We start from the raw sequence: 15,169 nt of genomic DNA, 5'->3' as shown, positions 1-15,169 counted from the left end.
CCCTACATAAACAAAAGGCACAAAACAAAAGAGCAGAAGCATCGCTGCCAGTAACATCCGCAGCCATACAGCACGAACAACAGTTGCCAAATTCAAAGAGGGCTTTGTCCTCTATAATCCCCATCAAACACAAAGGAAAATGGTACTTACCTTTTTCCACCCCCTTCATTCTCCCAAATTACTCAAGAGGGAGCTGGGAACCACAGACCATTCCAGCACACAAGCTAACACTCTGCTATTCTCTCTCAAGCTACATGCTTGTAGCACAGACACAGTTTCAGTACATCGCCAAGTTCACACTATAGCATGTTCAAATATTCACCTGTCCTAATGACAACTAAATTCTGTTCTTTACAGTTCTGCTAAACGTGTATGGAGATTTGATCCTTTAAAATCTAATCAAGCATCTTTCATCATTACTTGAAATACATGAATCTTTGCAACAACTTTCTCTGATAGCATCGAGTCGCTAAATAACGCAGAGACGTAAGTTTTATATTGTTGAAATTACACACTATAAAATGAATTAATAGGCATACAGTCTATGAGTTCATATAAAACTCCACAAGTTTACCTAGCCATACTGTGCCAACACGTTGGGTTTTAAGCATGAAGAAGATGGCTGCTTAAGAGATATGAAACATTGATAAGAAGCAAGCATAAGAGAACAGAAGTATAATCTGGACCCAAAGCAATTGATTTAAAAGAACAGTAAGGACAAAATAGTGTCCTGAAATTACTATTAATTTAAGGTATTCAACACTTGAAAGGCCTGGAGAAAATAGAAAAAAAATTCTCTAACTGAACAAATTGTACAACACCAAACAAAATCATTAAACTGCCAACTTCACATGTCCCCTCACCAAGCTGTAAGAGAATACATACTTATCAGAAGTCACCATGTATTTATTAGAAATCATGAGACTTTACACTAGGTAGATAATAAAATAATGTTCTTCTATAAGATTTATAGGATGGTTCTCATGAAACAATCTCATTCACACAACTACTGGGAACCACATATTGAATTAGAAACACTTTTTAACTAATGTATGCTGCAAATGCAAATTAGCATGTCTCTAATGAATCCTTCTCAGGGAAACAGAGCAAGAGAAATTTAAACACCTGATCAATAAAACTCTTTTATCACAGGAGTACAATTAGTAATTACCTATTAAGAGTTAACATCGTCTTTCTGAACTCTTCAACTTCATTTTGGATTTTTACAGCCTTGGATTTATGAGCACTTAATCTATCCTTAAGTTCTTGCTGCTTCTCCACAGTTCCGTTCACTTTTTTTAGAAGCTTTTCCTCATCCTGCATCGAAATATTTACATTTTTAACCTTTTACCAAAAATCTTGATCTGGAACCTTTATCACACTGAAAAAGTCTTCCCCTATATTACCCACACCATTGCTGAATTGCTAGAAATTAGGCACTAAAACATAGTAAAGCTACCGCTACACGCGTGAAGACACGGTCCTTAAGAGACTAGTCTTACAGCAACCTAATCAAGACTTACTGCTGTCACAGTATCTGAACAAAACACCTTAAGAATTTAGTACAAACAATCCTTCACCAGGACTAAAATACCAAATTTGCTCAATGTGATATTTCAGAAGAATTATGCACTCAGGCACGAAGTCAGACGTGCTTTTGTGCATGACTGAGTAAGGGTCTATTGTTTTTCTTCAGCATCATCTTCTAATGTTAAAATACAGTGTTAAAATGACAATAAACAACTGCATTTTTTTTTAATTTACGAAGTCAACACTGAATTAAGCCCTAGAATTACTCAACAGTATCAGCTACGTTTATTTGAACATTATTGAACTACATTCAAAATTGTAATTCAATACATTCTTTCCTCTCAACTCAGAGAGATGTTTCACAGTTACCTTCTGTAGCCTGATAATCTCAGCTTCGTCTTTATGAATGGTCTCCCTCAACTTGCTGACTGCATTTGTTAATTTTTGTAGATGATCACGATTATATTCCAGCTGAATGTTTAGTCGTGTCTTCTGATTTTCAAACTCCAGTCTACTCAAAGTACAGTATTTCAAACCATCACTTACAAAGCAGGCTAGTAACTGTGATTTTAAGTTATTACAAGATACAGTATGGCCACGTTCAATATGGAAAGTGACACTAAAAGCTGAAGTTCTTCAGTATGAATGGTATACCTGTAAATGATGCAGGTATGAGCTGGACAAAAACTACACAGATGCCACGTATTTATCCAATCCCTGTGCTCCCTGCTCAGCCTCTGCAAGCCTCCCAGTCAGCTGGAATACATGTTTATCTGAATATGACGAGGAACCTATCTCACTGGGGAGATGGCAATTAAGGAGCACGAGACCAGAGCTGTTTAAGCCATATTCAGTCTTGTTTATCAACCCCTGATTGAGATCTATATTTGTTCACAGAGGTACAACAGCAGAAACTGTTTCACATGGTGCTGTGAGAAAGGACGGAAGTAAAACTAAGCAGCTATTCACCAAGAGGTCTCCTCTCAGCTGTTACTGACTGCCTCTGAGCTTGAAGCTTCTCAAATGACTTACTACTAGAGCTGCATCTGTTGTACTGGCAAAAGGCTTGGGACAAAAAAGGATTGGCTCACTAGACCCGGGCAATAAGGAACCACAGTATGGGCTTACAGGACTAATGATGGCAAGTTAGGACGCAAGCAAGGCCAAGGCTGTATGTGCACAGTAGCATAAGGCCATGCAAAAACCTCCATTTTTCTTTGCTCTATTACTAACTTCTTACACTTCACCAGACTTCAGTTCTTGCAAACATAAACAACCAAATCACTTCATCAAGCTTGTGCTTTAACTGCCACTGAATGCACTGCACTACTCCTTCATGACAGCTCTAGTCAAAACATACATTTGCAGTAGATTCTGAGAGCCAGTCAGAGAGTTTCTTAGCAGCTGAAGAGACAGCTGAAAAGAAAACGGGAGCTCAGAGAGTGCCAGCTTCCATTTCTGATAGAACTGTTCTCCAATATGGATTATAGAAAACTTTTCTTTGCTTTTTATTTCTATAATAGTGTTACCAAAATAGTAAATCTCACCTTTCAAGTTTGCTGCAAAACATCACTAACTATAACTGTCTAATAAACCCAAACCATAGCAGAGCAACTGCTAACTATTCCTTGCAGTGATAATACAACCTTTTGCAGTCTTCTAGGTTTTGGGGCGTTTTTCTGTGATGAGTTACTCATTTACCAGTGTGCAAAATCCAATACAAACCACTTTTTCACAGTTTAATTACAAATACCACCTTCTTTTATCAATCTCTTCTTGTTGTCTCACATGCTCTTGTTCATAAACACGAATATTTTCTATACCAATTTCTTCACAGAACTCCCGGAAAACAGCGTCTTCAACCTTTGAATAGAGAGAAATGTAGGAAAAAATGTTTATGCTATTTTGCAACTCACAGAAGCAAAACATTCAGACAAACACTTCATGATATGGGCTGGATTTTCAAGGTATTTTAAGAAACCGCAAACTGAACTACTGAGAAATAATCTGTACTTGAAATTTTCAAATAACACTTTCAGTACTAATGCCAGATACAAGGCAAAAGGTTAACTCTGATTTAAGCTCTTCTTGTATAATAGGCTAACTCCATCTTCCATGGATTGGACTCCAAATGAACACAGGTCCACAGGTCCAAAAAAACCCAAAACAAAGTCGAAACCACAGCATCAAGAAAATTCCAAACAAACCCAAAGCATCCCTTCCCCCCGCCTCAAACAAAAAAGGAACAAAACAGTGGAATAAGGAATTTGCTGACAATCATCACATGAACCTTAACCATTCTCCCAGGGAAATCATAGTGCAGAGAACAACGCACAGATATTGCCTATTTCCCCCAAGAAGAGAAAGGAATCTTCATACTATGCTGTTCTTTATCAACTTTTCTACTACACAGTGGTGTAACAGGTCATCATCTAGACATGACACCATAGATTTCAGAACAAAGCACTCACCCTAGCTGTTCTGAAATCTGTTCTCACTTCTAGGAAATTGATCCAGAGCTGTTCCTAGTAGCATGAACATGCCTGATCTATTCTGCTTGTGGGCTGCAGAACTGATGGTGAAATGATATTGATAGAACATTTTCATGAAGACAGTGAGTGAGGCCTCCTCACTGCAGTGAGAATGATTTTGAGAAGGGCAGTCACCCTTGCAGAGACCGTTTACTTAGTGGGTACACTCATTACTGAGAGATCTTCAAGTCTTGTGTCTGCATATAGTCTAGTGTATACAGATGCTGTCACAGATCCACATCAGCCAGAAGACTTCATGCCAAAAGCAAGTTACACTCTACTCATGCAGTCACGCTGCATAATTCTCTCTTCACAAAAACAAAAGATCCTGCAACTAGTCTCTTAAAGAACTTGGACGTTAGATTCTGAGAAAGAATTAGATAATATCTAACAAATTTTACACCAAGACCAAGAGTGTATTTTTCTGGAATTTTATCTACAGTGGGAGTTTGCATTGAGAGCTCTAAAGCTATGAACTTGGACGGATTGTCCCTGGGGGCTCAATACTACAAAGGGTAAATTATATTTATTAGCAGAAGAGGAAAAGGTGGGGGAAAACCAAGCCATCTTCTTCAAACTCAGAATTTTCTCCTATGTCAAATTAAATTATAGTGGATATATTACGCAAATGCTTCATACTGTCATACTTCAGGAAGTAGATGGATTTGGTTGGTTGGGTTTGTGTTTAGAATGTAAAAGTCACCATTTTAATTTTTTAAGGAAACCGATTTGCAAAGCTCCGATACATATATACGAACACCCAAACGCACTTCTGTTAACAGTTACCCTGGTAAGAAAGACAGAGAATGTGGGGAGATTGCTGGACTAACTTATACCCCTTCCCAACAAAGTAGTTTACAGGAACAGAAAGAAGTTTCTGTAGTACAACAGCATAAGCTACCATGACTAGGACAGAAAGCATTACCTCATTAATCTTTTTCTGTAATTCTTCTAGTTTTTCTTTCCGTTGTGCTAGTCCTTCATTCAGCATATCATGCTGAGACTCAATATTTACCAGTTCACTTTCCAGTTTTGCTTTTTCCTAGATAGAAGAAGATTATAGATTTTCTTAACAGCATGGTCAACCTTCTGGAAATTAAGAGATATTTTCCAGATTAACTGTATTTTTCTGATTTAAAACATTAAATATTTTATTCTCAAATGCTGACTCAACCATTTTTATTGCCAATTTGCAAGCAATGATTAATGAGCAGAAGAGCAAAATTACCTAAGTATCATTTAAAGTGCATTTTGACCGACAGAATTTTGAGGATTACTAAACGATAAACTAACCTTAACAGAAATTAAAACTTAAACCTAAAATAGAAAAAGCCTCATGTACGTTACTTTGTAATCTTGTTTTTTATATTTTATTAATTCCTCAGTCATAACTGCTGTATGTAAAACTTAAACTGAACTTAAAAACCAAAAGAACTATGTAAGAACACAGTATTTACTTCCCCAGTAATTACAGCTTGGGTAAAAAAAAATACAATAATTACACATGAAAATTATAAAGGCCTAGTAATATACCATGTAGACATTCGCGAGATGTTTCTTTTTAATAAGCTCTAATTCACTCTGTGAATATTTAAGTCGCATGTGAGTTCCATGGCACTGAGCACGCAGCTGCTTCAAGTCACTCTCCTTACGTTTGATCTTCATTAAGTCCTAGAAGAATATTATGATAGGAGAAAAAGCATTTTAAAAAGTGACTTCTTTGGAAATTATTGATTTTTTAGATTTGTCCACTATGTAAACTAGTCCTCATTCAAGGTAAACGCTGATAGAACTGGTCATAGTCTACAGTTAATTTTGTAACAGACTTATTTCTCAAAAGAAAGCATACGCTTGTAAATTCCTAAATTCCTACTCTATCCCTCCTCAAAAATAGAGGCATGGCAAATCATCTTACACTGACAGGTTTCATCCCGTGCAAATATTTTTATGCTGACACTATGTATCATCTTTTTCACTAACTGTCTTCAGGTACTTTCAACAACAGCTCTTTTTTCTTAAAGGAACTTGCATCAACAATGTTGTCCTGGTTCTCCACCTCTGTGATACGTGAACCAACCAGTAGCTAGGGACTGAGTTGATTATTATTAACTAAAAAGAGGACAAACAACTACTGTGATCTATCTGCATCTTCTAGATGTTTTGGAAATCACCCTCTTAGAAAATCAGCCTTCTATAGCTGAATTAAATTAGACACAACTTTTACTTCTTTATGCTTTTCACAGTTAAGTGCTTTTAAGAGACCTACCTTTAACTCTTTAATCAAGCTATCTCTTCTTTCTTTCATTGTATTAATTTCTTTTTCATCCCAACATCTAGCTTTAAACCTTAAATCACTTGATCCTCCAGAAATCACTCCAGATTTCAAAAATAAAGTTCCATCAAGAGCCACTGTCTGGAAGAAAAAAGAAAATTAAAAAAAATTAAATAAATCGAAACACAAAGCAGCCCCATAATCTACTGCACCAAGATATGGTAGTTAAAGAAGCAGTAACCACATTTTAGTTGGACTCAAATTTTTTTCCTGTTCCAAACGTGCTACTAAGAGATACAGGAAGCCACAAAAAAAAAAAAATCTGTTCTTCTGTGGCATTAGTCACATCTTGTTACTATTACAACTGATTAGAAGAGGAAATGAAACTGTAATTTCTTTGTATTTTGGAAATTAATATGAGACATTTGTGTATAGCCTGGCAACTTAAAAATTTATGTCTGGCTCAGTAGAGCAAACCAAACAATGTGATAATGGAGTGAAGGAAAACAACTTGTCTATAAGCAGAAAGTGTAAATTTTAGTGAAGAACATGGGTGGATTTGTGACTTAACTTGATTCCAAGTAAATATAATTTCAAACTCACCTTCAATGTAGAGCTGTTTTAATCAGTATTTTAAAAGGTTTACTAAGTGCATAAAAGGGCTCTACAGGCTGTGACAGCAATAGAGATATTGATAGGAAGAAAGAACTGCAGGAAAAGACAGAGAAGCTTCTAGTCCTCGACACAGTCCACATCTAAACCAGGAGATTGTCAGATATTTTAAAGAATTTTTGAAATCATTTGTTCATAGAAAAGCAGGCAAGATAAAGTTTGCATTTTTAAATCAGACAGTTTCAAGAACAGGATTATCTTCTCTGAAGATATTCAAAACCTGCCTGGACATGACCCCGTGCAACCAGCTCTAGGTGAATGTGCTTTAGCAAAGGGGTTGGACTAGACATCTCCAGAGGTCACTTCCAACCCCAGCCATTCCCTGAGATGGTCCCTCCTTCCTTCCTCCTCCTTGTCCTTACAAGGACCATACCAAGTAACATATTTGGACACTGTCTATCCTTTAATTTCCCTCCTTTCCCCAGAAAATCACGTAAACACACTACCGTGCAGAAGCAAACGTAAACACCCACATATTTTACATGGTTATTTATGTGGGAATAAAGTAGACGGTTTAGTGCCATTCTGTATTTATCTGAAATACTCTGTGGGTGTTTATAGAATTATTATTTAAATGGCATCAAATATGCAACTGCAATGCAAAACATGCAAAGAATTTAAGCTTCTTACTTTCAACCTCACTGGTCCATCAAATGCTATTTGTTTTGCTTCTTTAACCGTTTCACAGATCAAGCCATTCCCACTCACAAACTGAATCACTTTTTTCAGTGGAGCAAATGGAGTTTGTACAACATCCACCATCATTTTAGCTCCTTTTATCTCTCTTAACTTCTCATTGATTGGTTTAACCTGTAAAGCAAATAAACAATGTTCACAATCTATGTAACAGCAAAGTGTGTCCACATCTGAGTGGTCTGGGGACAGGAAGTACAGATCCTGAGAACAGCGGTCTCAATCGCTGGAAAACTGGAAACAGATGGTTTTCACATTCAGTGTATACTGTAGTCCTTAAATCTGTATAACCTATTTCACTCTGCATGAAATGCAGGAACACCAATGCATGTAGCATGGGGAATAAACAAGATGAGTTCTGTGTGCAGGTGCAGGACCTCCCTGAAATCATGGTGGGATGGCTCCCACAACTTGAGTGCTGCAATGGAGGAATACAGGCTCTTTGGGAAGGACAGGCTGGGAAGATGAGGAGGTGAAGATGCCCTGTGTGTGACAGAAGAGCTGGAATGCTCAGAGCTCTGCCTTGGGAAGGATGATGAGTCAACTGAGAACTCACGGGTAAGGACTGAAGAAAGAATTGTAAAGGAACATTGTAGTGGATGTCTGCTACAGGCTGTCTGTACAAAAGGCTACCTACAGACTGCTGAAAGCAGCTGTCACATTCACAGGCCCTGGTCCTCACAGGGGACTTGAGCCATCCTGGTACCTGCCACAGGGACAACACAGCAGGGCATAAACAATCTGGGCAGTTCCTGGGAAGAACTGCTGACAACTTCCTCACTCACATGACAGAGAAGCCAATGAGGAGAGGTGCTCTGTTAGACCTCATACTCATCAACAAGGAGAGGCTTGCTGGGGATAGGAAAGTCAAAGGTAGCCCTGGCTTTCATCAGATAGGGGAGTTCAGTATCCTTAGAGGAGAGAGCAGGGAAGTCAAGCTCACAACCTTGGACTTCAGGAGAACAGACTTTGGCCTCTTCAAATATCTGCTTAGTTTGAGATAAGGCTCCAGAGTGAAGAGAGGCCCAAGAATGCCAGTTAATATTCAAGGATATTGAATCCAGCCTTAAGAGCTAACATCCCAATGAGCAGAAAGTCAAGCAAAAATGCCAGGAGGCCTGCACGGATAAACACGGACGTCCTGGCAAAGGTCAAACACAAAAAGAAAGCATACAGAAGGTGGAAGTATGGACAGGTAACCTCGGAGAATCATACAGGCACCATCCGAGCACAAAGACACAGGGTTAGAAAAGCCAAAGCCAAAATAGAATTGAATCTGGCAAGGGATGTCAAAGAAATGGCTTCTCTAAGTACATATGTGACAAAAGAACAACAGGGAAAATGTGGGCCTGCTGCTGAATGAGGCAGGGGACCTGGTGACAGAATGTGGAAGGGACTGAGGTACTGAATGCCTTCTTTAACTCAGCCTTTACTAGCAAGACTAGCCTCCAGGAATCCTGGGTTCCAGAGACCAGGGAAAAGTCTAGAACAAGGAAGACATACCCTTGATGGAAGATACCAGGTTGAGAGAATGTTTAAGCAAACTGGACATACACAAATGCATGGGCCCTGACGTGATGCAACCACCAGTACTGAAGGAGGTAGGTGATGTCATTGCAAGGTCACTCAATCTCTGAATGACCACAGCAACTGAAAGAGGTGCCTAAGAACTGGAAAAAAACCCTAGTGTCACTCCTGTGCTCAAAAGGGGCAAGAAAGAGGACCCAAGGAACTGCAGGACAGGTAGCCTCACCTTGATTCCTGGGAAGGTGATAGAGCAACCAATTCCAGGCATATCAACAACAAGAAAGGCTCAGAGGAGTAGTCGGCATGTACTCATGAAGCTGGTCATGCTTAACCTGATAGCCCTCTACAGTGAGGTGAGTGGCTGGATAGACAAGGGGAGAGCAGTGGGTCTTGTCTACCTAGACTTCAGCAAGTCTTCCAACACTGTGTCCCATAAGACCATCATAGAGAAGCTGATGAAATAGGGGCTGGAGGAACAGACAGTGAGGTGTACTGAGAACTGGCCGAACAGATAGGCCTACAGGGTGGTGACTGGCAGCACAAAGTCCAGTTGGAGGCCAGTAACTAGGAATGTCAATACTGGGACTAATCCTGTTTAACATCTTCATTAATTACGTGTGTGATAGGGCAGAGCATACCCTCAGCAAGTTTGCTGAGAACACAAGACTGGAAGTAATGGCCAATACACCAGATGGTCATACTGCCACTCTGAGAGATCTCAGCCGGCTGGAGAAATGGGCTGACAGGAACCTCATGAAGTTCACATTGTAAGTGCTTTGTCTTAACATTAAGCCTCCCTGAAATAGGATTAAAACAAGCCAATATCAAGATTTACATGCATATGAACTCGCTGATCACAGGAAAAAGAAAAACATACTTACATCAAGGTAATCCAAAGCAAGAAAAGTTTCAGGTTCAGCTCGTTCTTGTTTTAGGAACCGAATGCAATCTCTTGCAGTTTTTTCAGAGGCAACAACAATAGCAGTCATGTATCTGTTGAACACCTTGGTAACAGCAAGCTGGTATTTTTTATGAATAGGATGACACAGATCAAGCAGTCTTCCAAACTGAAGATAAAAATATAGAGAAATATTAACATGCAAGTTTAGATATTAAATATTTCTGCATACAAGACAATGAAGTAGTAAGAGGAAAATGTGTTAAACATCTACCAGCTGCACTCTTACAATGGCTGTACATCAGAAAAAAGTAGAAATTGCATCAGTCGATCGGAATTACAAAGTACACCTTCAGAATCTGAAAGGATTTAATTTTCTCCCCCTGAGGTTACAGTTACATATCTCAATGTTTTACTCAGAATCTCTACAGTCTACTACATGTATATAGTAAGCATATATATAGATATATATGGTCTGTATAACTTTGGAGAGGATCTGTGTACTTTCAGACACAGGCATTTAAGACCAGATCTTTGTGAAAACAAATACTGACAGCCCAACAACCTGTACCAATAGCAATCTTGCCAGTTAAAACTACTAATGTAGGAGTAATGTTTTGAAAATTAAGTTGTAAAACCTGTAATCAGCTATAAAATTCACTCTGTTGATCAGATAAACCTGTGAAAATACACACGTCACTCATACAGTGAAACCACATTACTGCACGGCTATTTCTGCACCTGGAATGATCACTGATCATCACAAGGATGTTTTAACAGAAGAAAAGTTTTAAAAATGACATTAAGTACTAAATACTCAGAAGCAGTATGCCATGTTTTGTCTGTGAAATCCAAAAGACCGACACCAAGATTTCCTTCAGGTCTTAGTGGACCAGAAGATTAAATGTGCCATGACCCTTGCAACTTTAATGTAGATTGTGTTCAGTCACCTGGAGTTAGTACACCAGCATGTAAGGAGCAGATCAGAAGCAACTCTCTTGCCTCATATGCTGGTGTTGGGACAACTACTGGAAGAATAAGGGTAACTGAAAGAGATACCGTTAAGACTTTCTATAAAGGGATACTTTATGTACCTAGTATCTAGTTTTTATTTGTTGGAAGCCATCACATCTGTAAGTACTCTTAAATTTGTAGCTCCTGAAGGAAAATGACAGAGAACATCTTGAACAACAGTTCTCTCCCAAGCCAACAAAGTATCACCAGCCTGATCCAGTTTTTTTTCAAATAGGAAAATAATCCAAAGAATGAGCAAAAAGAGATATACCCATCAGCATCTTGCTTTTCAGAACACCTTGTTAACATGGATGAAAAAATTCTGAAGAACAGCTGAAAAGCCAATTTGTTAATCGCTTGAGAAAACAGGATCAGATACTTGCCAGATTGAGGAGGTTTTGCAAGACCAAGAAGCAAATAACAACTGAAAGCATTTTACTTTTCATATTCTTACGACAGCACTAGAAATGAGATATGTCACCTTCTAAACATTTTTTTTTTTTTTTAAATTCCCAGTTTGTACATCTCAACCTTTTGATATCAAAAAGGACTGATTATACTGAGACACTCTCAGAGACCAGCTACTTGATTCATTACATTTATTAAAAAGTTCTTACTTGGAATGGCTGTAGCAAATTGTTTTATGGGGCATATTTACATGTTTTTATTGACATCTAAAACTATCGGTGCCCGCTAACAATTCAGAATAAAGGCACAAAACACTTAACAGCATTACTGAAGAGTAATTTAATATGGTAACTGGAAGTAAAGACAGACTATTTGGTAACATTAAAATCTCATGCACCTAAACAAAGTTGTCCTTTGGAAGAAGTATTCTTTCTGGAATAAGTGGCCTCATAGCTAACCTTCCCATTCATTTGTTTGAGAGACAAAAATGTTTCAGGACTGAAGAAAATAAATCCCCAAAGGAAAACAAGCAAACAAAACCACCAGAAAAATCACAAAAGAGATCAAAATTATTCTTTGATGCAAGCAATAATCTCTTTCTGAAAACTGTGAAAAATAAGAACAGTACATGCTACTATGCTTGCAGTAATACTATTTCACCAAGTGCACTCAAGCAAGTATGGAGTTTAAAAGAGTAGTCATGACAGTACGATTTAGTTTAGCTCCTTATTCAGTCTAAGATAGAACTCTTAATTCTAAAATAAGGCATTTAAGTGAGGCTGTTCAATTACCACAGAATCTGGATATAGTCTTCTGAGACTTTCCAGGATCTCTGCTCTCATTTGCTGACGCCTTCCTTCATGGTAATCAATTTTGGCATTCTGCAGTTCACCAGCTATTTTGTTCAATTCTTCATTCACTTCAGCCATTCGTATTGTCGAATTCTCAATTTCCTTAGTTAGCGCTTCCTCTTGCTGTCTCTTTTCTGTTAGCGACTCACTTTGATCAGAGGGAAAGCAGTTTACTATTTCATTTACACAGGCTTTTAGCTTATGAAATTAAAGTCATTCTGTGGTCACAGACTATGAAAATGACTGAAGATTAAGTACCTATATACTTCTTATACGAGTTGCATTCTATAATATAAGCTATTTTTGAGGTTTCAAAATTGAGTTCCAGTGAGAGTTTTAGCCTGTGTAACATGCAACCATATTGTTTTATCATCCATCAATAAAAGGTCTGATATTGTAAAACTATGAAGCACTGAGAATTCTCATGCAAAATTACTCATTTTACACACTTTCCAAAATCACGAAGATTATCACACTCTACTAGAACTACTTAATTAAGTTAATTTTGCATCACACCAATCACAATGGATCTGCTGCTCCCTGTCCATGGCAGAATTTTGTTCAGTGCGCAGACAGCATTAAGCCAAAGCACACATTACAAATGCACAGGAAAAGACAGGTTTTTGGGGAAAAAGAAAAAACAAACCCAAAACCAAAAACACCACACACTGGAGATCACCTACTCTGAACTCCTGCATGAAACGCGGGCTAATGTCAGTTAGTCCAGGTTGCTCAATGAAGGGCTTATATACCTTATTTTCCAAAGAGTAAACATCAGGTAGATGACAAGACCCAGGAAGCATGAACTGAGTTGTGCTCCAAATACTTAACTTAAATACTGATGCTTCCCAGAGAAGCACAGCTACAGAACTGTCCCATGTTCTTGCTCAGAATTTGTACACCAGTAACACCATACTCTACCCGCAGTGACACAACTGGCACACATACAAGAAATTAGAAGTACTTATAAAACTGATTTGAAACAATACATGAAGTCATCATACATCCTAGTTTAATTTGACAGCTGAAGTAACTGAAACATTAATTAGAATTAGTAAGAATTCTAATTCTTACTACAATTTTTAGGGCTATAAAAGAATTAGAATCCTACTATGTTCATTTGAAAATATCTAATAAGCAAGAAATCCATTTAGCTTTCTTAGATTTTTTTTAAACATACGTGCATATCCTGGTATATTCTTCCAACTTCTCTATTCGTTTTTTATGTTCTTCTATCTGTTCCACAGTCTGTTTTATGTTTACCTATGGAATCACAAATAGAATGTGTTAAAAACAAACCAGAGGAAAATGACAGTGGTATAGCAAGATATAAAGCTCCTAATTAAGCACAAGTACTGAGACAGATCTTTTCTTCCTTGTCAGTATTTCATGCTCAAGTAATAGCATCTCTTTTTCAGTAGCAGATGCCAAATTGCACTATGAATAATAAAGGCCATTACTGGATTTTTCATGTTTGGCTACAGTTCATAGAAAGCCTCTTGAGCACAAAGAACCATGACAACATCAAATGAAACAACTTTAAATGCTGTATTCATAAATTCTAACCTACAAATTTGTTTATTGTTATAACAATTAGGTACTTTTCCTAGCCTAAAATTAATAGAAGCTTTTTCCTAAGAAGGACACACAAAGAAGTTGTCATAGAGTTTCCAACCTGACACAAAAGCATTCTATCAAAAAACAAACCAACAGTGAAACCAGTATTTTCAATTACTCAGATTGAATAAAAATACATTAACTAAGGCAAATGAAGTAAAAGTTACCTACGCATTTTACTAAGACTTAATTTAACTTCTGAAATCCTTGTGACCTTTTGAATAGCTCTAGGGACGGAGAATCCACAATCTCTTTGCACAACCACTTCAATGTTTGACTATCCTTAAGATGAAATAGATTACCTAATAGCTATTTGGAATTTCCCACATTTTAAGGATTGCCTCCCATCCTATCACTGTGCATCTCTAGCAAGAGCATGGCTCTATCTTATTCATACCCTTCCATTAGGTAACTGCAGACAGCAATAAGGTCTCCACCTTTCCCTCTCCAATCTGTACAGATCCAGTTCTTTGAGCCTCTGCTCACAAGCCAGGTGCTTCAGCCCTGGCCAGCTTGTTGGCCCTCTGCTGGACTCACCCCGGGATGCCACTATCTTTCTTGTACTGGGAACACCAGCACCAAACAGAGCGTGCTAGCTGTAGTCTCATGCATGCTCTATTGTGGAGAGTGATCACCAAGTGCAAGTAGCACAGGTAAGTAACACCAACTGTGCACAGTCGGACATGCGTTTTACAAACTCTCAAGTATCCCTTATTCCCTTCTTTACTGTACAATGGGACTTGAAGAGTTTTAAGATGCACAAGCAATAGAATTTATTTCCCTTCTACCTACTAAGTAGGTTTTCCTGGTAACTAGTACTTCAAAAAGAAAAAGTAGTATTGTATCAAGGGCAAAGAGACGTACAAGTATTAACTTAGATATCATGGCAGGGATGACTTTATATCCCCATAGATATACAGTAAAATACAGACTCTTCCATACAAGCAAGTTTACATGTAGAAGAGCAAGGTGTTAGGAAGTCTAGAACCGATAAATTCTCATCTGATGGCTTTAAGTTTTCTGAACATAAGGAGTCTTCTCTAACCTGTGACTCCATAATTAAACAGTGAAGAAACGCATGTTGCCTCTCTAACTTCTTTGGAGATGACAAAACTGCAATGTTAGCATAGTTTGGGGAAAAAAAAAAAGGGGGGGG

General features: G+C 38.0%; 1 protein-coding gene across 1 annotated transcript in view; it reads right to left on the bottom strand.

Annotated features, from left to right (window-relative positions):
* Nucleotides 1–15,169, bottom strand: part of SMC1B (structural maintenance of chromosomes 1B) — a gene marked incomplete at both ends in the record, with an annotated part of 24,062 nt that overhangs the window by 3,029 nt on the left and 5,864 nt on the right. The window contains 10 exons of the mRNA XM_010134022.1: nt 1,173–1,317; nt 1,900–2,041; nt 3,287–3,393; nt 4,987–5,103; nt 5,595–5,732; nt 6,328–6,474; nt 7,636–7,815; nt 10,107–10,292; nt 12,337–12,544; nt 13,577–13,659. Coding sequence (XP_010132324.1) covers nt 1,173–1,317; nt 1,900–2,041; nt 3,287–3,393; nt 4,987–5,103; nt 5,595–5,732; nt 6,328–6,474; nt 7,636–7,815; nt 10,107–10,292; nt 12,337–12,544; nt 13,577–13,659 — 1,453 coding nt within the window. The remainder of the gene's footprint in view (nt 1–1,172; nt 1,318–1,899; nt 2,042–3,286; nt 3,394–4,986; nt 5,104–5,594; nt 5,733–6,327; nt 6,475–7,635; nt 7,816–10,106; nt 10,293–12,336; nt 12,545–13,576; nt 13,660–15,169) is intronic.

Source organism: Buceros rhinoceros, unplaced genomic scaffold, assembly GCF_000710305.1.
Source record: "Buceros rhinoceros silvestris isolate BGI_N320 unplaced genomic scaffold, ASM71030v1 scaffold4064, whole genome shotgun sequence".
NCBI lineage: Eukaryota > Metazoa > Chordata > Aves > Bucerotiformes > Bucerotidae > Buceros > Buceros rhinoceros.
The sequence above is the reverse complement of the archived record's forward strand: the minus strand, read 5'-3'. Positions and strand labels throughout refer to the sequence as shown.